Consider the following 22,423-nt stretch of genomic DNA (forward strand, 5'->3'; position numbering starts at 1 on the left):
GTACATCGACAGAGAATGGCCAGAAGAGCAAACTGGGTTTAGAAGAGGCTGTGGCACTAGGAGCTTCATAGCCAATGTCAGATGGATCTTGTATGAAAGCAGAGAGTACCAGAAAAATGTCTATGTGTGTTTCATTGACTAAACAACTGCATTTGAGTGTGTGGATCACAACAAACTGTGCTGATCTTGAGAAGAATGGGGATCCCAGAACACTTGATTGTGTTCACGTGAACTCTATACTTGAACCAGGAAGCCACGATCAGAAGAGAGCAAGGAAACACTGTTGTTGTTGTTATGTGCCATCGAGTCGTTTGCGACTCATAGCAACCCTATGTACAACAGCCCTAAACCCTGCTCTATCCTGCGCCAACTGCACTGCCTCTGACACACCCATCCCGATTACCCCAGTCACCGAATCAATCCATCTCCGTTCAAAATCTGGAAAGGAGTGTGTCAGGGATACATACCTTTTTAATCTATATGGGGAACAGATCATTTGAGGGGCTTGACTTTAGGAGGTGGAATGTGGCCTCAGAATTGGAAGAAGACCCATTAGCAACCTGTGTTATGCAGAGGACACAATCTTGCATGCTGAAATTGAAGAGATCCTGAAGTATTTACAATAAAAAGTCAAGGACCGCAGCCTTCAATATGGATTGAAGTAAACATCAAGAAGACAAAGATTATCCCATCAGCAAACAATGGATAGAGAAGCTGTGGTATATTCACACAATGGAATACTATGCTGCATTGAAAAACAAGGAACTCATGCAATATTATTCAAAATGGGTGACCCTGGAGGGCATTATGCTGAGTGAAGTATCTCAGTAACAAAAGGACAAATACTGCATGGTGCCACTGTTGTAAAACAGGACTGACCTCAGGGTTGAGGGGAGACTGAGAAAGATGGGATCAATAATGTACACTGCATTGAAACAGATGAGGGAGAAAACTGTTTAAAAGGGTTATGTGATTAGGTATTTTTGTCATGACAGTTCAGAGCAAAGGCTGCATAGTGGAGTGGCTCTGAGGGGAGGGATTGTAAAACAATGAATTTTCCTCTTACTTTTCCAAGAGGGGAGTGTACTTGTACTGGGGGAGGGAGGGTTGGAAGGGGAGAAAAGAGCAACAATGAATGAATGGAAACCCAAAGTCTCTGTAAATTTTCATTGAAATTAATAATAAAAAATTTTTTTAAAAAGGAGTATGAACATCCAAGGGGGGGCAATAGCAAGGGTGGGGAGGTGGCGATAATCAAAGGATATTGAACAATTTGACAGTTGGAGGGAGGCGGAAATATCTAGTGTGACAAACAATGTAAACGGACTTTGTAAATAAGCGAGTATAAAAGAAAAAAAGATTTTTTTTTTAAATAAAGAATGAATTTTTTTTTTCCTCCGGGGGGAAAAAAAAGAAAAGAAGACAAAGATTCTCACTATTGGGCCAACTGGCAGCATCGAGAAGAGACTGATGTTAACAATTTCCGCTTGCTTAGTTCCACAATCAACACACTTGGAACCAGGAGTCAGGAAGTAAAAAGCTTAATTGCATTTGGAAAACCTGCTGTCAATGACCTCTCCAGAGTGCCAAAGAGCAACAGTGTCAGTCTAGAGACTAAGGTGTGCCTGATCAAGCCCATGGTCCTAGAAATTACTTACCTTGCGTCAGAGAGCTGGACAGTGACTAAGGATGACAAAAGAAGAATAAATGCCTTTGAGTTGTGGTGCTGAGAAGAGTATTGAACATTCAAGGGACCACCAACAGAATAAACAGGTCTGTCCTGGAGAAGGTAAAGCCAAGTTACTCCTTGGAGGAAAGGAGTTTAAAGCTCTTTCTCACATGCATTGGGCGTGTTGCCAGCAGGGACCAGTCCTTGGAGAAGGACATCATGCTTGAAAGGGTGGAGGGACAGCACAGGATAGGAAGACCCCAGATGAGATGGATTGATACAGTAACTAGGGTAAAGGGGGTAGGTGTGTCAGAATCAGTGAGACTGGCTCAGAGTAGGGCAGGGTTCAGAGCTATTGTGCATAGTGACACTATGAATTGCAGGCAACTCGATGGCACATGACAACAGCAATTTTATAACATTTTAGGGACAATGTTCACGGCCTGGTGATAAGAGGTTGCATTACAATGCCAAAGGCAGCTGTTCAAAACCACCAGCTACTCTGTGGGAGGATGGACCGTCTCCTGTGCGATTTATGTCTCTGAAAACCCACTGGAGGGTCAGCTTGAGTTGGTTCTGATTCGATGGCACACAATAGCAATAACAACATAGGAGATGGCCCATCCATGGAGCAGCTGGTGGATTCGAACTGTGTGCCTTCCAGATTGCAATGCAAATTCTTTTTTTGCTGTTATTATATTTTCCTTTTGCCCCGTTGACTCTGTATACATGGATATACTCACAGCATGTGCAAATATGAATGTAAACATATCACCCGCCGAATTTGGTCACCAGTCTAGTGCCTCTTTATTGCTCTGAGGTTTTGTTTTCTTTGAAGCAAAAAGATCGCGGACATTTCTCTTCACCACACACCTTGAGAAGCATTAACCTTAAGGTCACCAGCCAAAACCAAGTGCACTGCCGTGGTAGAGTTGATGCTGATTCGTGGCGAACGTTATCTTAACAACAACTGCAAATCTCATTGAGCGAGAAAGGCACAACTCTACCAGGGCTGACTGCAAAAAATCACAAATCACACTCTGTCATGGTGGCAGTGTTTATTTTATTACCTCAGTACCAAACTCCAGTCCCACTCTGGCTGGCCCTGCCTGCAGCCCCTTACCCAGCGCGCCCGCGCCGTGATGTGGGTCTCAGGTTGAAGTTCAAGGCGGGTCTCCGCAGCCTCAGCCCCTCCCAGCGCCTCGCTCGCGCCACGCCTGCCGCGCGCTCCGCCGCTTGCCGTATCGCAGACCGAAGGAGTTCCAGTTGTAGGCGGATAGATCCTTCTCTCGCTGCACCAGCACCGCGCCGCGGGGTGAGGGAATCAAGCGGCTGCGGGGGTCGCACAGGCCTGGCCGCCGGGGCTCCGCAGGGCTGTCCGGGTGAGGGCACAACGAGGCGCTGCGAGGCCTCAGCCCTGCGGAACCAGGCGCCTCCTCTGCGCACCGCTGCTCCCAAGGGGCCTGCAGGGCCAGGGGTCCGAACCGCCGACCTAGGACAGAGAGCCACAGGGAGAGGCTGCCAGTGAGGCAGAGGTTCAGGAAAGGGCACTTTGCATCACCTACTCAGGGGTCCATCCTGTGCTGCCCGTTTGTTCCTAGACATCTAAGAGTGAAGCTGCAGATCCTCTATGACTTTGTCCTCCTTCACCATAACTGTAAATGTTTACTAGTTATCTTAAATATCTTTTTAATTAAATCACTTGTTAACCCACTTCGCTGCTAACCTGCTCAGTATCATTTTGGCAGTAACACAGTGCAACTTCTTATTCTGTGTAACTTACTCTTACCTAGTGGCCCTAGCCAGCTGTGACAAGAGATGAGTGGACACGGGGGCTGGTGTGTGTGTGTGTGTGTGTGTGTGTGTGATGGTAGTGGTTCTCTGCACCCTGCTCCTCAGTGCCCTGGCACACTTGGAGAATGGGGAACATATGCATGGCCCAAAGTTTGTGAAAATCTATCTGAGAGGCACCTTCTACCCCTCTACACTGCCTAGAAGAATGCTGGGGTGGGAAGGGAGGATGGCAACCTTTCCAATTAAGCTTCCCACGGGGAAATAGGACTAATGTCCAGGCTACTGTTTGTGACCTCAACTAAATTAATTTGTCAAAAAGAACCACCTACCAAAAATAGTCAGTGTTCCTGAAAGTGAAGGGACCGCTCCCCTCACAGAAAGAATACTTGATGTCAGGAGAGAAGACACTTCTGGAAAAGAATGCTCAGGACCATGCTCTTAGCCCTGGGATCTCTTCTGGGTCTGCCCAGTAATATCAAAAGTATAGAGGGTATGTGGTCAGTTGTCTAGATAGGACTGGAGCCCAGAGAGGCCAAACTTGAGGCTCTAGTTTGCTCAGAAAGCTGACATCGGAGTAGCACTAGACTAGGAGTCTTGGTTTGAGCATGAGCGCTGTCTTAGCCAGTGCCACTCAGCAGACGCACTTTTGGGGGAGCTCTGGCACCTGCTGGCCTTTGGTAGTATTGGAGCGAGTCATCTCGAGAAAAGTTCTCTTCCTCAGTGGACTTCAGTTTCTCTAGTTCATCAGTTCCAGCTCAAAGATTACCAGGTAGTAAAGGGATTCATTCATTTGTTGTTCTTCATTGCAAATTTCCCACAAAAGGGTCTGAGGTCATCGATAAAAGAACTTAAATATATTAAGTCTCCTCCCAACAGTCTTGCACAGAGAGGTGGTTGATGGGCTAGAGAACCCAGTGTGGGGAAATCATGAAGGAGCTCAAGGCTTAACAAGCCCTGGACTTTGTGAACTTCATGATCCTCATTGTTGTTGGGCTGATGCTGACCCATAGTGACTGCAGGTGACAGAGCATAACTTCCCCACTGGCTTGCCTTGGCTATCATCTTAGGGATTCTCTCTTCCTCTTCCTCTTCCCCTTCCCCTTCCCCTTCCCCTTCCCCTTCCCTCTTCTCTTCTCTTCTCTCCTCTCTCCCCCCTCTCTCTCTCCTCTCTCTCTCTTCTTTCTCTCCTCTCTCTCTCAGAGTCACTGGGTGGATTAGAACCACCAACCTTTCTGTTAGCAGCCCGGCACTTAACCATTGCACAACCAGGGCTTCTCCTTCCTGATGTCCGTGCTAGTGGTAAACCATGCTTACTTTGTGAAGTTCATGGGACTCCTGAATGAGTTGCTTATGTGCTACTTTAAATGTCCACCAAATGTAGTGTCCCACTCTCATCTAACTTTTTAAACTCATCTAACTGTGATCTGAAAATGATGGCAAATCTCATTTTGTAATAACTCACTTTCTCCCACTCGCTCCCCCAGACAATATATACCTCGGGATTGAGGATCCTTGGCAGAAGCCATGCGTCCTGAGGTCTCCCCGAAGGAGGTGGCACAGAGGAAAAGTAATAGCTTCCAAGAAACTAATGAGCTCATCCTGGCGAAAGAGGTGGGTCCTAGAAATGTCCTGAGGAGGAGAAAGAGAGGAAGAGCCGAGTCAGGCATGGAGCAGAGCTGGCCTGAGAAAGGAGCAAGTCCCTGTGTGTGGAGATGCTCTCGCCCAAGGAGGATGTGTCTGAACGGGCTTATCATGGGAATGGGGTTGAGTGTAGTCCAAACTGAAGTGATGCTTAGGAGAGGGTCATTCAGAAAGACTTCCTTAGGAGGTGAGGTCAGCAAGGTTAGGAAGGAAGGACAGGTGTGCTGAGGGGAGGGGCAGGATTGCTCAGATTGGGGGAAACAGCCTGGATACGGCATCTCAGGTTTGCCTGCGAAGAACAACATTGCCGTAAGTCTGAACCTGCTCACAGCTGACCCTCCAGGAGGTTGTCCATCTTTTTTCCCTCTAGCAGCTGCTGGTGGATTCAGACCACCAGCGAGGTAGCGCCTCTGGGTAAAGAGTAAAACTCCCAGGGTCTGCGTCACCAAGAGCTCCTTTGCTTGAGGTGAGGATAGAAAGAATGAAAAATGAGTGATGGTGTGTGGGAGTGAGCGGGGAGTGGGTGGGCGAGATTCAGGCCAGAGACCGGAGCCTCTTAGGGTTTGCTCGCTCTGTGTGGAGCTGGGAGCGCGTGTCCCCTCTGTGCCGTGTTCTCTCTGTGTAATCCACCCTGCTGCCCCACTGAACCTGGTCCAGTCCCTCCTTCTCTATTTAGAAACGTAATTATTTTCCTCTTCCAAGAAGAAAGAGACAATCAATTGCCCTTTCTCAAGGCTCTTCATATTGCTAAATAGAGTGCCTATAATTTAGGGAAAAGAATGTTTCATGATTTATCAGGTCAATATCCTCCATCTCCTGTTCTTTGTGGAGCCTGAGAGGATATGAAGGGAATGGGCCTCATCATTTTGGCCCTTGAGGTAGAAGCTGAGTGTTTGGGTGCTGTCTTCACTCATTATGTCTTGTCTCCCTCCCATGCATACCTTCCAGCTCCTAGTTCTAATTTCTCCTTGAAAAAGCCATGGACACTTAAAGGTTATCCAGCAAATTTATGATTACACCCAGACAGTGGTGCTGAGGCTGAGACGTGTGCAATTAGCAGGCTTAAAGCTCGGATACCATCTCTATGCTAAGTGAGCTGAGAGGGAAGAGAACAGAGTATCATTTGGGCTCAAACAACAACAGAAACCTCACTCGTTTCCTCTGAGTCAATTGACTCACAGCGATCCCATCCACGTGTAACACAGAACTCCTTGCTCCATGTGGGTTTCAAAGCTGTGACCTTTGAGCAGCAAATCCCTGGATTGTCTTTCAAGGCACCTCTGGGTGGGTTTGAACAGATGAACTGAGAGTTAGTATCCAAGCGCCCAACTATTTGGCCATTCAGGGACACCTGATGTGTCAGTTAATGGTCCATTAGAGAGAATCATTTCTATTTTGGCTCAGGACATGGATGCCAGATATAGGAAGATGTCTGTCCCCAGAGACCATAGCCCAAATATGGGAAATGAATGCACAAACAGATCATTTCAAAGTTAACACTGGAAATGGTACCAGAAGAGGCAGCAAGAACCAGGGAGGAGCCAGACCCAGAGGGTCCAGGCAGGTTTTCGGCAGAAGGGGACACGCAGGCACGAGTGAGCTGGATGAGTGAACGAGTTGGCGTTGAGTTAGTTCCAACCTCATGGCTGCCTTACAGGACACAGCACTGCCCAATGGACTGTCATCTTTACAGAAAGAAGCAGGCTGCGCCATCGTTCTCCCACGCAGCTGCTAATGGCTTTGAACTGCCGACCTTTGAGTAAGCTGCACTACCCCAACCGCTGCACCTCAGGTCCCCTGACCTCGTAAACGAAGGTGGACAAAGCCGTTTCCAGCAAAGGCTGCTGCAGCAGGGATGGTAACGTAGGGCTGGGGCGTGGGGAGGACGGGCAGGGGCTGAGTGTGGAGAGAGCTGCCATCTAACAGGCCAGAGTGTGGAGAGCAGAGTGATGAGGTGTGGGGTACACTGGGGTTCATACAGGACAGCGGGTGTAGATTTGCCTTTCAGATGGGGCGTGCTGCATGCTGAGTGAGGCAGCGGGGTGGCAGTGGGCTGTGCAGTTGGAAGGGCCGTGTTTCTTCTTCCAGGCTCTCCATTCTCTGTTTGTGCACCTTCCCCATTGGGGATATTGGTGTCATGCACACTGTGAGAGGACACTGCTTTTATCTTGCTGCCTGACCAAAGCAATGCTCGCGCGCGCGCGCGCACACACACACACACACACACACACACGTTCAGACAGCACTGAGGGCTCTTACCAAGCAGAGACCGAGTTCCTTCCATTATCAAATCCTCCTCCCAGTTCTTAGTTCATTCCCTGGTCCACAGGTAACACTGAACACGTAATAGAAATGCATTTTTGCACGAAGAAATCCTCTTCTTTAACAGGGCCACAAGTGGCTGACCTGTTGTGGGCAATATCTGTGGTTCCCCCCACCTCCAGGGACGTTTGTACTTAATGCTGGAGGAAGTCCAGGCCTGCCAAGGGGCTTCTGAAAAGGGGTGACTTCTTTCCTTGTATGACCTCCCCATCCTTAGTGCTGGGGGCTGGCGAGGAGGGCAAGTTGGTGCCCTTTTTTGGGAGTAGTACTTACCACCCATAATTTGACGGGTCAGCTCAGAGAAGTCCCATTCCTCAGCCATGCACCTGAGAGATTCCTTTGCTTTCTCCAAGAGTTGTTTATTTATTGTTATTATTGTTATTATTATTACTATTATTATTATGTGTGTGTACAATCTGACTGGTACAGGAGGAGTTTGTCCCTCCTTCTCCAGCAGAGCATCTGGTGGATTCAAACCATGCACCTCTGGGATTGCAGTGCAGTCTCCAAGAGCTTTTGTGTGCCCTCTAAGCAGACCCTCAGAGATTTCTCAGAGACCCTTGATTCCGTCCACAGGACCAGACAGCCCCTGGGATTCCCTGGTTTCTAAATAATAAAATGCAAGTCCATTTATTCCCCAGATGTCCCTGGGTAATCTGGCCAACCAGTGGTTAGGAAGGACCAGGAGCCCCCCACCCCCACGACTGCTTATGTGGAATGACCGCCCCGCTCCCTTGTCTGGGTTGGGAGAGGACCTTCCCACGTGTGGATGCCGCAGGGCACCTACCTCGGCTCACTCCCGGTCTGGGGGTTGCTGGGCGCGTCTCTGCGATGATGAGGCTGCTTGAGCAGGTGTTCACCGGAGCGAGGGGAGCTGCTGGCTCTTGCCAGTTCCCTGATCACTTCTCCTTTTATAAAGCCCTGAGTGACGTCTGCAAGCACTGGCCCACCTCTGCCCGCCTCCCCCTCCTCATCAGACCCTCCTCAGAGAACACGATGCCCTGAGTGTCCCTCCACCTCCCTGTAACTGAGAACGGCCTCTTCCTCCCCGGCTGGAAACCTCCCATGACAGACTTCAGAATTCAAACCCTTTCCATCCTCTACCATCTTACCACCATCTTCACCCCACAGAGCCATTGTGCCCCAGACAAGGTGGGAATCGATTTTCTGAGGAAGGATGGAAGAGTCAGTGGAGACCCTCTGGTTGAGGACCACAGACACATCCAGCGTAAGAGATGAGGAGAAGGGTATAGTGTGACCCAGAGCAGCACCTGTGTCCACACACTCAGTACTCAGAGAGCATCAGGCCAGCTTGCGTGTGGGGCTAGGGGAAGCGCCAGGTTGTGTCCTGAGTCTGTTTAGTGGGGCAAAAGGAGATTCTCTATTTCTTTTTCTTTCCTCAGACAATCACAGAGCATGTGCTCAGCACAGGGCTGTCATGGAGGTATGAAAAAGCCAGACGGTAGAGACAGGCAGGGGAACAAAAAGTAGGTTACTGAAGAAGCGCTGGTGAGAGCTCTGGTAGCCTAGTGACAAGAAGCTGCACTGCAACCCCAAAGGCACGCAGTTCGAATCCACCAGATGCTCTGCAGGAGAAGGAGGGGCAGTGTCCTCCTGTGCCTGTCAGATCTGATTCGATGGTACATAACAACAAAAAAAGTAATAAAATAAAATAAAGAAGCTCTGATGACTTAGTGGTAGAAAGTTGTGCTGCCAACCCAAAGGCACGCAGTTCAAATCCACCAGCTGCTCCACGTGAGAAAAATGGGCAGTCTCCTCCTATGCGATTCACTACCTCTGGTGGCGGGTCAGCTATGAATCAGTCTCAACTCGAGGACATACAACCACAGTAGGTTGTACAGGGGGAGGGCTTTGTGAGTTTAGAGGAGAGACTTGCAGGTGGGAAGGAAGAGGTGGCACTGGAGCGACTGTGGAGGGTGCAGGCTGGTGTGAACTGGCAGACGCCGAGGGGAAGGGCGGAGGGGCAGCAGGAGCAGCCACAGCGGCAGCATGGAGAGCGGTCACTAGGCGGTGTCTAGGCCCAAACAGCCATCTTCTCTGGTCCTGAACATCACTCAGAGCATCACAAAACCCCAAAGAAGGCCTCCTCCAGCCTCACAGTCCTGTCACGTTCTGGTTTCTAGAAGACCCTCCTCACAGCCACCTGAGTGTGCACCCCAGCCCTGTCACGTTCTGGGTTTTAGTGGGGTTACCTTCTGAAAGCCCTTGAGGCTTTGCTTCCGTTGTCTCTGAAGAGATTAAGAACAGCTCTCTTGTTGGACTGTGGAGAACACCCACCTAGCTCTGATCTGGCCCTGCTTCCTCCCCACGACCCTTTCTTCAGGCCTCCATGGCCCCTGTAGCCCATCCGCTTCTTAGCAGGTGAAGTGTCTGCTTCATAGGTGTTGTGGTTGGGCACGGGTCCTGTTGGAACCTACTCGTAGCTATCAGTTTTTCAGGAACTGTAATTGGCACAGGAGGAAATTGGTCATCTTTCTCCCATGGAGCAGCTGGTGGATTCAAACCACGTGCCTTTAGGTTGGCAGCACAACTCCTTACCACTAAGCCACCAGAACTCCCTGCTTCATAGACTACTTTCTTGTTAAAGACTCAGACCAGCTTGGGGAGATCCAGGGACATCCCTATGTTTGTAGTTTGAAGAAGTAGGGTGGGTGCATGGCTCCCTCACGCATCAGAGTAGACCTCGGTCGGATGAGTAAATTTGGGACCCTCAGCAGATGGTGAGAGACCATTTTAGAAAACACAGTGTGTGCTTCTTGGTGGCACCTCGGAACAATGAGCAGTAGATCCCTGAACTCAACTCTCTTGGGCTGGCTGCTGCTTCCTGCCCACCATTATCTGTCCTCCAGCAGAATCGCTTTGCTGAGGAGGCAATTCCAGCCTCAAATACGTGTAAGTAAGTGTCACGGTCCATAGGGTTTTCTTGCCTGTGATCTTTACAGAAACATGCCACACTAAGCCTTTCGTTCACTGCCTCACTGATGAGTGTGAACTGCTAATCTGTAAGTCAGTACTACTATTACTACTAATACGAGTACTATTACTACGACTGTTTATTGCTGTCAAATCAGGACCAAGTCATAGCTGACCCTTCAGGGGATGTTTCTGAGACTGTAAATCCCCTGGGAGGAGACTGTCCATCTTTCTTCAACAGAACAGCTAGAGGATTTGAACTGCCTACCTTTGGGTTGGTGGCATAACTCCTTAGTCCAATGAACATCATTGGTACCAGCCAGGGCCCTTCTGCTTTCACAACCTCTGCTCTCTCCTGTTCCCTCCCATGAGCAGTGGCTACCAGGACTGCTCTCGGACAGTGCACTAGTCATCCTCCATGACTAAAGGCTACCTAAGGGCCAGAAGGGTCCCAAGGATGCTGACCAAGAAAGGGACACTGGATGAGAGGTGTCTTCATGCCGAAGGCCACACCCTGCCGGGTGAAGCTGCCCAGTCCCAACATCACCAGGCCTCTTTTGTTGCAGGAAAAAAAACGTGACAATCGCTCAGCATCACCACTGGTGCTATTCTTGGCCCCATTATAACCCAGCCACTATGCTAAATATGAGTTTTACAGGCTTTATCTCATTGAATTGCCACAGCAGCCCTTTCAGTGGTTTTATCTCTACTTCCCAGGCAGGAACCTGAGACCTGGAGTGCCTCTGATTGCTTGTGGCAGCAGAACCTGGGCCCGTTCCCATGTCTGCTTGACTCCATGTCTCTGACCTCAAACCAGGCTGAGTGTTAGGAGCACACAGTAACGTGCCGAGCCCCTTCCTGAGCCCCGACGGGGCAGGCTCACACATCAGCTGCTTTTGAAGCTGCACAGGTGATCTCATGTGCAGCCAGGCGGACACCGGCCTGCTCCTTACTCCCCAGGGTGGATGCGTCCTTCCCGCAGCACTCAGTCCACGATGAGAGGAAACCCCACCAGTAGCCAGCAAGTCCATTCTGACCGCTAGAGGCCCTGAGGGCATCAAGGCAGAGCCGTGATCCACAGGGACATCGGTGACTGATTTTTGGGGAAGTAGATTAGCAGGCCTCTCTTCTGAAGTGCCACTGAGTGATCTTGAATTGCCAGACTTTTGGTTAGCAGATGAGCATGCTTACCATTTACACCGTGGTGAGTGAGAGGGCTGGAGTGCTGGGCTTGCCTCTCTGCCTCCCTCACTCACCAGTCTCTAGGTGGGTTGGTGAGTCTGGCTTCAGAGTGAGACTTCTTCACTGTGCTGCTTGGAGCAAGTGCTCTAACCCCCCAGAGCCTCTTTGAGAGCAAAGCTACCCTCATAGATTACTGGTGAAAAAATACATGGAAAACCTAGCACATGTTGGTGTTGGTTTTGTGTACCATCTAATCAGAACCAACCCATAGCTGACCCTCCAGTGGGGTTTAATAGGCAAGGAGGAGATTGCCCATGTTTCTCTTGTGGAGCTGCTGGTGGGTCTGAACCGTGAGCCTTCAGAATTGCAGCTCAGCTTCTTACCACTAGGCCACCAGAGCTCTGAGGTCTACTAGTTAGATGATAAATGGAAAAGCCAGCACAAAGCAGATGTTAAATCAGTCATTATCTCACAGTGCAATCCAGCTGGCTGCTGCCGCTTAGTGTGTACGCTGAGTTAACTCCTCGTCCTCCCTATAAAAAAGTAACGCTTTTCCATTCTCCTCCAACCCTAATCTACCCCCTTCCTGTCATTCTAAGGATGATTTTATCTCCTTTGCCTCCTCCAAAGCAGATGATGGTCTTGAACCAATAACCTTCCCAATGTCTGCCATGCTGGATGAAGACAGCAATCAGTCAGACAAATGTGGTCTAATCAGAAAGATGGTAGTGGTGTGGGTAAAGGCTAAAGGAAACTCCAAGGGGTGAGCTTTAAGCCTGTGCTTACCTCTGTCACCAAGTAGCACAACTTTGTGACCTGACAGTGGTCCAGGCGCCATGCTGGCCCTGGAGAAGCTGAAAGGAAAGAGATGCTTCCTCTCAAATCAGAAGGCTTCTATACAGCTGACTGCCTCCCTCTGCCTCGGCCTTCGGCCCAGTACAGGGCTTTGTAAGGCAATGCAGGATACATCAAGGCCAAGTCCAAACCACTACAGACAGAAATGTAGCCACAGGAAAGCCTTTGCCTTAAAAAAGGTCAAGCTGTAAATCAAAGGCAATTGTTGAAGGTCTTCTTGTGGACCTTCTTTATCTGGAGCTGATGAAAGTACGTAAGAAGGTGCTATTCCTGGGGCCACCTCTGTGTCTTCTGTCATGCGTGTCCATCCTACTGTGACAATGAGTGCTCCTGTCTGTAACTGACTTTGCCCATACTCTGAGGGGAGGGTGGTCCCTCCACCACCCCTCACTCTTTTGCTTGGTACACACATGCACTCCTCTATGGATATATAGCAAATTGATTAACTGCCAAGGACTCTTGTCTCTTTCAGGAGCCTTTGAGGACTCCCCACGTGATAGCACACTGGTTAAGTATTCAGCTGCTAACTTAAAGGATGGTGGTTCAAAACCACCATGGGATGAAAACCTGGTGTTCTGTCCCTGTAAAGATTGTTGTTGTGGTGGTAGGGTTATGTGTTGTCAAGTCACTTGCCACTCATAGCAACCCAATGTACAAAAGCCCTGAACCCTGCTCTACACTGTGCCAACTTTACTGTCTCCGACACACCCACTCCCATTAATTACCCCAGTCACTGTATCAATCCACCTCATCGAGGGTCTCCCTCTCCTTCTCCATCCCTCCACCCTTCCAAGCATGATGTCCCTCTCCAACGACCAGTCCCTCTTTGCACCATGCTCTATGTCAGATGTAGCTTTCTGTAAAGATTACAACCCAGAAAGCAGTATCGGGCAGTTCCAGGCTTTTGAGCTGTGGTGTTGGAGAAGAGAACCGAGTATCCCACCGACTGTCAGAACAGACAAGTTTGCCTCACAGGAAGTGCAGCCAGCGTGCTCCTTAGGGCAGGGATGAAGCTTTGCCTCGCACTTTGTGCCTCATGCACTTTGTGCATGTTGTCAGGAAGGCAATCCTTGGACAAGGACATCATGCGGGGCAAGGTGGGGGGCGGGAGGGCAGTCCCCAGCAAGATGAGCTGACACAGAGGCTGCAACAAGAGCATGTCAGAGATGGTGACAACGGCGCAAGATAGAGCAGGGTTCACATCTGTTGTTCATAGGCTTGCTGTGAGTTGCACTCAAGTTTGATTGCACCTAACAACAACAACAGCAACAACAACAACAACTCTGTCACATGGGTTACCATGATGTGGAATCAACTTGAGGACACCTGATAACACCAACTGGTACACAAGGGGCCCTCAGTGATTGAAAGACATGTCCTGAGGACTAGCAGGCTCAAAGCTAATGACTGGCCTGATGTCTCTTGTTGACCAGCCGCAGACACTGTCATTTGTTGGGACTTCTAAACACCACGATAAGAAGAGCAGCCCGTTCGAGAGCAGGGATTACCCAGCGATGTGAAGGACTTAATGGGCTGGAGACACTGCTTTCCAGGTTCAGACACACCAGGAGCTTAGAGATTTAATCTTTGCTTTTCTTCCCATAAATACAGGGTGAGGATGTGATGCCAACCGGATCTGATGTCCATACACCTGGACGTCTGTCCCCTATAGTCTCAGCAGCCTCTTGAATTGACTCAAGACTTTGCGCTGGGTCAGTCAGCTCCATCCTGCCTTCTGGGCGTGAGGTGGTCTGGATATGATGGGGAGATGAGTCAGTGCAGCGTGGAGATCGGAGGGGGTGGCCCCCACACTTTCCCTTCAGCCACCTCACCCAACAAGCCACGTCCGAGGAGCTCATCTCTGCCGTTCAGACCATTGAGCTGGAGCCTTGAAGCCTCCGGAACAGCTGTGGGAGCCAAAAATCGTTAGACAAATAATGGGGAACAGACTCGATGCAGGTTATTACAAGGCTGGCCTTGAGAGCCGGCAGCAGGGCCAGGAACAGACGTGAAGGGGCTGCGTGGGGGGCCCAGCTGGCGGCGTTGATGAGCTGGCCTCGGGCTTCCCTGGGCTCCTCAGAAAACTCATATTCTGTCCAGGGCTTCAGAAAAGGGCAAGGGATGGGAGGGGCTGCTCCCAAGGCTATCTCACGGCACTGGCTAGTGTACTACCTGCTCTCCTATCGGTCCTTGGCAGTCACAGCATGTCCCCTGCACGTCTGGGTCCCAGACCTCTACAGGGTCTCAAAAATCCCAGACACTCAGCTGGGACCACCCAGAATCTACACTCACCCCTTAAGTATAACCGCCCACAGCTCTCTTCATCTGCTCTTGTCAGATGGGGAAGGAGCAATGGGACAAGCAGTTCAGCAAAGCCCAGGCCACCGCCATCACCCAGAATAGGCGTCCCCTACTCACCGCACTCAGGAAGGGGATGTTGAAGGCGCTGCCCAGGAAGCCAAAGGCGACAGGGAAAAAGCCCCTAGGAGCAGAGGAGTGACGAGTCAGAGGGGAGAGAAAACGGGAAGCGAATCTGAAGTCTACCAGAAGATGCAGGCTTAAATGAAGCCCTGTTCGACGCTCCAAACAGTGTCAGTCATGGGATGATCCCACTTGCACGAGCTGCAGCAGGGGAATGTGCAGAGACCAGGGGTCAGCAGGGGCGAGCGGGAAGGAGGGCTACTGTCTGGGGGATGTGGGGCTTCTGTCCAAGGTGATTGGGAACAAATAAAGGTGATGGTTGAATTGCACAATCTACACAATTAGTACTATGGAACTGTGCACGTGAAAACTATTAGAATGTTAAATGTTGTGCTACATTTACCAGGAGAATAGCAATGTAAGGAAATGCAATGTAAATCTGCCTAATTAGGGGGAGAGAAGGGAGAGGGAGGGAGGAAGGGGCTTAGGTACAAAGAGAACACGGCCACCTGGGGGGCAGGCTCGGCTGTGCACCCCTGTTCATTGAGAGGTGCCCGAGTGAAGAGGTTCAGAATATAGGCCCCTGGAGTTCACATCCTTCACATACTGGGACTGTACAAACTTGGCAACTTTCATGAAAATCTCTTCCTCTCAGTTTGAAGCTGTACAAAAGGGAAATAATAATAGAAGCCTTCACAAATCCATCATTGCTGAGTGGAGTTTTGACTCCTAGTGACTCTGCAGGAGAGAGCAGAAGGCCCCAGGTCTCCAAGACTGTAAATATTCATGGAAACACATTGCTCTCTCTGCCTCCTGTGGAAGCCGACTGCCTCAGACTTTTTCCAGGGAGCAGCCAGCGACCTTGAGGTGAGCAGCTAAGCATTTAGCCACCAGGGTTCCTCCTTAACTCACTGCTGTTGAGTCAGCGAACCCACCATGGGAGGAATCTGCCCATCATTTACACTGACCCTCCACTGGACTCTCAAAGCTTTAAAATGTTGCAGGAGGAGACTGCCTGTCTTTCTACCATGGAGTGAATGGTGGATTCAAACTACTAACCTTTTAGTTGTGAGTCCAACACACGGCACATTATGCCAACAAGCCTCCTCCCTTAACACAAAGGCTGGTGTAATTTCTAGAGGGGAACTTCCAGGGTTTGGGGGGTGGGAGGGAGCCTGTGTAGAGCCAAGAGCTGAGGAGGATTACGTGTCAACTTTTAATTATGGCTCAGCTGCTTCCTTTCCTTGGGTCTCCATTTCCCACGGCTCAAATATTTTATTACTTATATAGATGTGACTAATTGTAAAAAAAAAAGCTCAGACTTGACTTCTAAAAGTTGAAAAGCCCTCTGAGGTTTCCGAGACTGTAAATCTCAATGGGAGGTGACTACCCATCTCTCTCCTTCGGAGTTGCTGGTGGATTCAAATCTCTGACCTTTTGGAAACTAATACCAGAGTTCCTTTACAGTCGGTCCTTATTGTCACCTTCATGCTTAGCTGCTAACCAAAAGTTCGGTGGTTCTAATCCTGGCAGAAACTGCTCCAATATTTGCTGCTGTGAAACTCACAGCCTCAGAAGCCCCCGGGGGCAGTTCTATCCTGTCATGTGGGGTCAATATGAGCAGAACCTATTGGATGACACACAACAAGAACAACTATATATACAGTATTTGACAGTTTGAATAATGACATATATAAATACTGAGTACATAAGTGATAGAGTACGTGGTTGAGAATGTTTAGTTTCTCAATGCTGTACCGCACGCTACTCGAGGACATTCAGGTGAATCAGGTGCTTTCAAGGCTGCACTAAGCAGGCTGAGGGCTCCTACAGGAGTGGTTCTGGATCCCAGCTCCATCCCATGATTCCATGAGCCATGACTCTCCCAGTCTCTGATTTCCCCACTCACCTCTATTCTCTCCACATCATCCCATAGACGTAGGAGTCTGGCCTCCTATTCTTACCGGCACAGCTGTCTTTTCTTCTCCTTGAGAAACCCCAGTCTTTTAGACACACACACACACACACACACACACACACACACACACACACACATCCCCTAAGGCCCACCTCAGGGCCCTCTTCTTTTCAAGCACCTGCTTGAGAGCCCTCTTTTGGGCTCCCTCAGCCCTGATGTTATGTGATCACCTGTCATCTCTGAGTCCCACACACCAGTCACTAGGCCCAGGGCTGACACAGGACAGGGTAATTGGTGTGGAGCCAAGAAAGAGACACTTGATCAAGTTCAAGGTCCTTTGTACACTAGCTGTGAGACTTTGGTCAGCAGCAATCTCTCAGTTTTGGTTTTCTTTTCTGCAAAGTCAAGGGACATCTTAGAAGGAAGAGGATAAAACGAGGTGATGATTGTATGTGCAGTTGGTGCAAATTAGAGGCTGGGTGTACGTTGGTCCATGACCATTCCTCCTAGTAGACTCATTAGGGCTTCACGTCTCTTGCCTGGTGACAGGTGCAGTGTTGGGTATGCAGTAAGTGCACAATGTTTACTAATGAATAAGTTGATCCCTCCAGCGTGTCCAGCAGCCTGCTAATAGAGGGGCCTTTCCAAAGCATCAGCTAGTGTCCCTTCTCCTTTTCAGTCTTTCCACGCCTCCCATCTCTTAGAGAACAAAGTTCCAACTTCCACTTCCCTGCAGCTTGGGCTGCCCACACCTGCGGGTGGTCTCAACTCTCAGGACCTTGGTGACCTGTCCGTGGTACCAAGGACACACACTCACCTGAAGAGGTTGAAGAACCCGTAGGTTTCCAGCAACATGCCCAGGAGCGGCCAGCGCAGGAGCACGATGGCCACACCCCCCAGGAAGAAGCTGGTGCCCTTGACCTTGTGCCGTTGGAAGAAGAAGGAGAAGGTCCTCCTCAGGCCAATGATGAAGGACAGGCCAGTGAGAAACAGCAGCTGTGGGAGGAAGAGGAGCATGAGAGCAAGCACACCTCCTCTTCAGGGGTCAGGGGCGCGTCTGGTCAGGCGTGGGGCACAGCTTGCTGACTCTTCATAGGGAGATGGTATCAGAGAAGGTTATCCAGGAACCTGACAAAATCCCAGAGACTCTGGATGGGAGTGCAACTGTTCAGAGGCAGGGGGCTGCGCAAGGAGGTGACTGTGAAGGTCTCTGGCTTCCCCCCCACACACACACTCCAACCACTTAGCTCCCAAGTAATTCTTCCCCTATGACTTCCTCTCTAGGAAAGAAGGGGTAAGCAATGAGACTCTGCTCATTTTACAAAACGAACGATGGAGGCCTAGACAGTTAAGACAGCCCTACTCCAAGTCACGCGAAACCTCTCTTGGCTCCACTGACTATAGAATTGTTTTCCAGACCTTCTGCCATGAGGCCCTATCAGTGTCTTCATCCTGGCTCCTAACCCTGCCTTGGTGGGGCCTAGCTCTGATTAAGTTAACCCTCTGACTTTCTCCTGGCCGGCCCTCTGCTTTCACTTCCCTGTACCTGCCCCCTCTCTGTTCCAGACACTTGTAAGTGCTTTATCTAGCCCTACAGCCATCTTCCCTTCTAAGTTTCTGTTTATCCTTCTCCAAGTATGTTCTCTTCCCCCTAGGCATTTTGTTTTATATTAAATGGGTTTCTCTTACCCTGATCTTCACACTGTCCCTCTCCACCTTCCCTGTTATGACACCTATATTCCTATCACCAAATCTGATAGTAAAAACGGTGTCTCATCCTGGTATGCCCCCTCCCCCCCACCGAAAGTGTCACCCAGAGCTTGCCATGAGAACCGAGGTCTTTGCGCAGCCGAGATTCTCCACAGCCAATGGGCAGTGCTCTCTCCCCGTCACCTGCCCAGGACTGACAGAACCTTCTATGTGGGTGGGCACAACCTGAATGGTCTCTGAGTTAACTCACCTGGCAGTAGGGATCACAGAGAGATTGTGGGAAGAGAGGGCTGGGGGACTCACGTTTCCAAAGGCCAGGAGCACGGAATCAAAGTACAGGAGTATTCCAAAGAGGATGAAGAAGATGCCGAAGCCGGTGATGCCCACACCAATCTCTGCAATGGGCAAAGGAGTTATGGTGGGTTGGGAGTTGGGAAGCAGATTTTAATTGTCTGGTCCTTTTTCCCGCTGTCACTGGACAGGTCCCCTTAGGGTAGGCCTCCACTTCCATGCAGGAATCTCAGCTTCCTTGCTCTTAGAGGTTGATATGTGGGAAAGGAAGGGAAGGTGGGGAACTTACCTATGTGTGAAACCCATTGCCACTAAGTTGATTCTAAAAGATAATGCTCTAGTGGCCCAGTGGTAAAATGTTGCGCTGCCAGACCAAAGGCAGGCAGTTCAAGTCCACCAGCTTCTCTGCGGGAGTAAGATGAGCAATCTCCTCTGGTGTGATTTACAGCCTCTGAGAACCTGCTGGAGGGTCAGCAGCTCTGAGGAGTTTCTGACTTGACAGCAATGAGTTGCGCAGAGTTATAGGATGGAGAAGCTTGTCCCAAAGGGTTCTAAGACGGTCAATCTTGACAGGAGCGGACTGCCACATCTTTTTCTCATGGAGATAGTTGTTATTGTTGTTGTTAGGTGCCGTCGAGCTGACTGATTTATAGCAGCTCTGCAGATGACAGATCTTATCGATTTCACGCATTGAGCACTAATAAACGAAGACCAAGTGAACTGTGGGAGGACATCAAGGACATCATCCATGAAGTAAGTCACACATCATTACAAGACAGAGGGGAAAGAAAAGAGCAACATGGATGTTAGAACAGACTGTGAAACTTGCACTGGATGAAAAGAAGCCAAATCAAGGGGAAGGAACGCTGAGGTAGGAGAGCTGGACAGAAGACTTCAAAAGGGCAGCTTGGGAAGACTAAGCAAAGTATTATACTGAAATGTGCAAGGAGCTGGAGTTAGAAAACCAAAAGGGAGGAACATGCTCAGCACTTCTCAAGCTAGAAGGACTGAAGACTGAACACAAGACTTGAGTTGCAACACTGAAGGATTCTCTGGGCAAAATCTCGAGTGATGAAGCATCAAAAAAAGGCATGTGTGAAACACAGTATGTGTGGATGAAACACAATGTACACAAATTTTGTCTGCAAACCAATATAAAATAAAAAGAAATTAAAATAACACATTATAGATAACATTGTGGAGGGGGGAAAAGAAGATAAAAAGAATACACACATTCCTTGTACCAAAAAGAATTGGTTGACAGTGAAGCATTTCAGGAAATAGCATATAATCAAGAACCAATAGTACTGAAAGTAGTCTAAACTACACTGAAGGCATTGGCAGAAACTAAGGCCCTAGGAATTGATGGAATACTAATTGACTTGTTTCCAGAAATAGATGCCACCCTGGACATGCTCACCCAAGACCTTTCAAATATGGAAGAGATCCATATATGTTCACATTCAACAGACTATGGAAATTACCAAACAATATCATTTATATCATCTGCAACTAAAATATTCCAAAAGATTATTTAAAATGCCTGCAACAGTACTTCAGCAGGGAATTGCCAGAAATTCAAGCTAGATTTTGAAGAGTCTGTGGCATAAGGGGTATAATTGCTGATGTCAGAATGATCTTGGCTGAAAGTAGAGAATAGCAGAAAGATGTTTACTTGTGTTTTACTGATTATACCAAGGCATTTGACTATGTGGATCATAACAAATTATCACTAACATTGAGAAGAATGGGAATTCCAGAACACTAAATCGTGCTTATGTGAAACCTCTACATAGATCAAGAAGTAGTTACCCAAACAAAACAAAGGAATACTGTATGGCTTAAAATCCGGAAAGGTGTGTGTTAGAGTTGTATCCTTATCTATTCAATCTGTATGTTGAACAGATCAGTTGAGAAGCTGGACTGTATGAAGAGGAATGTGGCATCAATATCCTGTATTATGCAGATGGCACAATCTTGCTTGCAGAAAGTGAGGAAGACTTGAAGTACTTACTGCAGAATATCAAAGACTATAGCCTTCAATATGAGTTATGGCTCAACATCAAGAAAACAAGAAACCTCATCACTGGATCAATAAGCAACATAAGGATAGGTGGAGAAAAGACTGAAGTTGTCAATGATTTAATTTTATTTTCATCCCCAATCAATACCCATGATAACTACTGTCAAGAACTCAAATAAACAATAATAATAAAAAAATAGCTGAAGACAATAAAAAAAGAAATCAAATAATGTTTTACATTGGCGAGATCTGCTGTCGAAGACCTCTCTGAAGTTCAGAAGAGCAAAGCTATCAGACCAAGATGGACCTGATCCAATCCATGCTATTTTCAGTTGCTTTCTACGCATTCAAAAGTTGAACAATGAATAAAAAAGACTGAAGTAGAAAGGATGCCTTTGAACTGTGGTGCTGGCAAAGAGTATTAAGTGGCCAGCCAAAAGAACAAACACATTTGTCTTGAAGGAAATATAACCAGACTGCTCCTGAGAGGCAAGGATGGTGAAGCTTCGTGTCACCTATTGTGGGCATATTCTCAAGAGGAACCAGCCCATGGAGAGAGGTATCCAGCTGGGAAAGGTGGATGGTCAGGAAAAAACAGGAAGACCCGCAACAAAATGGACTGACACAGTGACTTTCCACAATGGGCCTGAGTGATAACGGAGGACAGAGCAAGGTGCAGAGCCATTGTTTATAGGGTCACTATGAGTTGTCATAGGCTTGACTAGATGGCAACTGAAAACAACAACTAACACTTCTTTTAAGTGACCCCTCACCGTAGGGTCTTCTGGACATTCCGTAGGCATGGAATCCTCTGTGATTCCCTCTATCCTTTTGTGTTTGCTTTGTTTTACTTAGAACATCATTATCAAGGTCTCATGTATCAGTACTATATTTTTTTGATGGCTGAATAATATCCCATCATATGATTATGGCATGATTATGTTTACCCATCCATTTGTGCACTTTTAGATTATTTCCATCCACTTGGGCAATATTTTAATAACACTGTTAAGGGTACATGTGTGCAAGTGTTTGTGTTGTTGTTGTCATATGCTGTTGAGTTGCTCGTAGTGACCCTCTGTACAACAGCTTGGAGCCCTGCTCTATCCTGAGCCAATTTCATCATCTCTGACATACCTACCCCCATTACCCCAGTCACTGAGTCAATCCATCTCATCCTGGGCCTTCCCCTCCTGCGCTGTCCCTCCACCCTCCCAAGCATGAAGTCCCTCTCCAAGGACTGGTCCCTCCTTGCAACATGCCCAAAGTATGTCAGATGGAGCTCTTTTTTGGGAATATACCAGATGTGTAATTATTGGTCATATGGTAACTTTGTATCTAACATTTTAAGGAACTGTCAAGCTATTTTCCAAAGTGACTGTGCCAACTTTAGCTACAGTAGTGAATATGAAATAGTACTATTGTATTGTGGTTTTTATTTGCATTTCCTTAGCAAGTAAGGATGTTAAGTATCTTTTCATGTATTTATTGACCATTTATATTTCATTAGAGAAATATAATTCTCTATCCAAGTTCTTTGCCTACTGAAGTAACTGTTTTATTGTTGAGCTGTAAGAGTTCTTGACTTAATCTTATTTGATAAGTCCCTCATCAGATACATGTTGTTGTTCCTATGGGCCATCAAGTCACTTGCGACTCATAG

The 22,423-nt window shown here is 48.4% G+C and overlaps 2 protein-coding genes across 2 annotated transcripts in view; both read right to left on the reverse strand.

Annotated features, from left to right (window-relative positions):
* Positions 1-2,853: 2,853 nt before the first annotated feature.
* On the reverse strand, positions 2,854-5,061 carry KISS1 (KiSS-1 metastasis-suppressor). Its single transcript, XM_006887983.1, has 2 exons — positions 4,959-5,061; positions 2,854-3,161 (listed from the first exon to the last, which is right to left on the reverse strand). The coding sequence occupies exons 1-2, from the start codon at positions 5,059-5,061 to the stop codon at positions 2,854-2,856; spliced, it is 411 nt and encodes a 136-aa protein (XP_006888045.1).
* A 9,204-nt stretch (positions 5,062-14,265) lies between these two features.
* The window catches only part of GOLT1A (golgi transport 1A), a 36,580-nt gene continuing 28,422 nt past the window's right edge, over positions 14,266-22,423 (reverse strand). The window contains exons 2-5 of the mRNA XM_006887897.1: positions 18,750-18,841; positions 17,554-17,732; positions 14,816-14,879; positions 14,266-14,304 (exon numbers count right to left, since the gene is read on the reverse strand). Of these exons, the coding sequence (XP_006887959.1) occupies positions 14,266-14,304; positions 14,816-14,879; positions 17,554-17,732; positions 18,750-18,841 (374 nt within the window). The remainder of the gene's footprint in view (positions 14,305-14,815; positions 14,880-17,553; positions 17,733-18,749; positions 18,842-22,423) is intronic.

Source organism: Elephantulus edwardii, unplaced genomic scaffold (genome assembly GCF_000299155.1).
Source record: "Elephantulus edwardii isolate Elephantulus edwardi_28Jun2011 unplaced genomic scaffold, EleEdw1.0 scaffold00063, whole genome shotgun sequence".
Classification (NCBI taxonomy): Eukaryota; Metazoa; Chordata; class Mammalia; order Macroscelidea; family Macroscelididae; genus Elephantulus; species Elephantulus edwardii.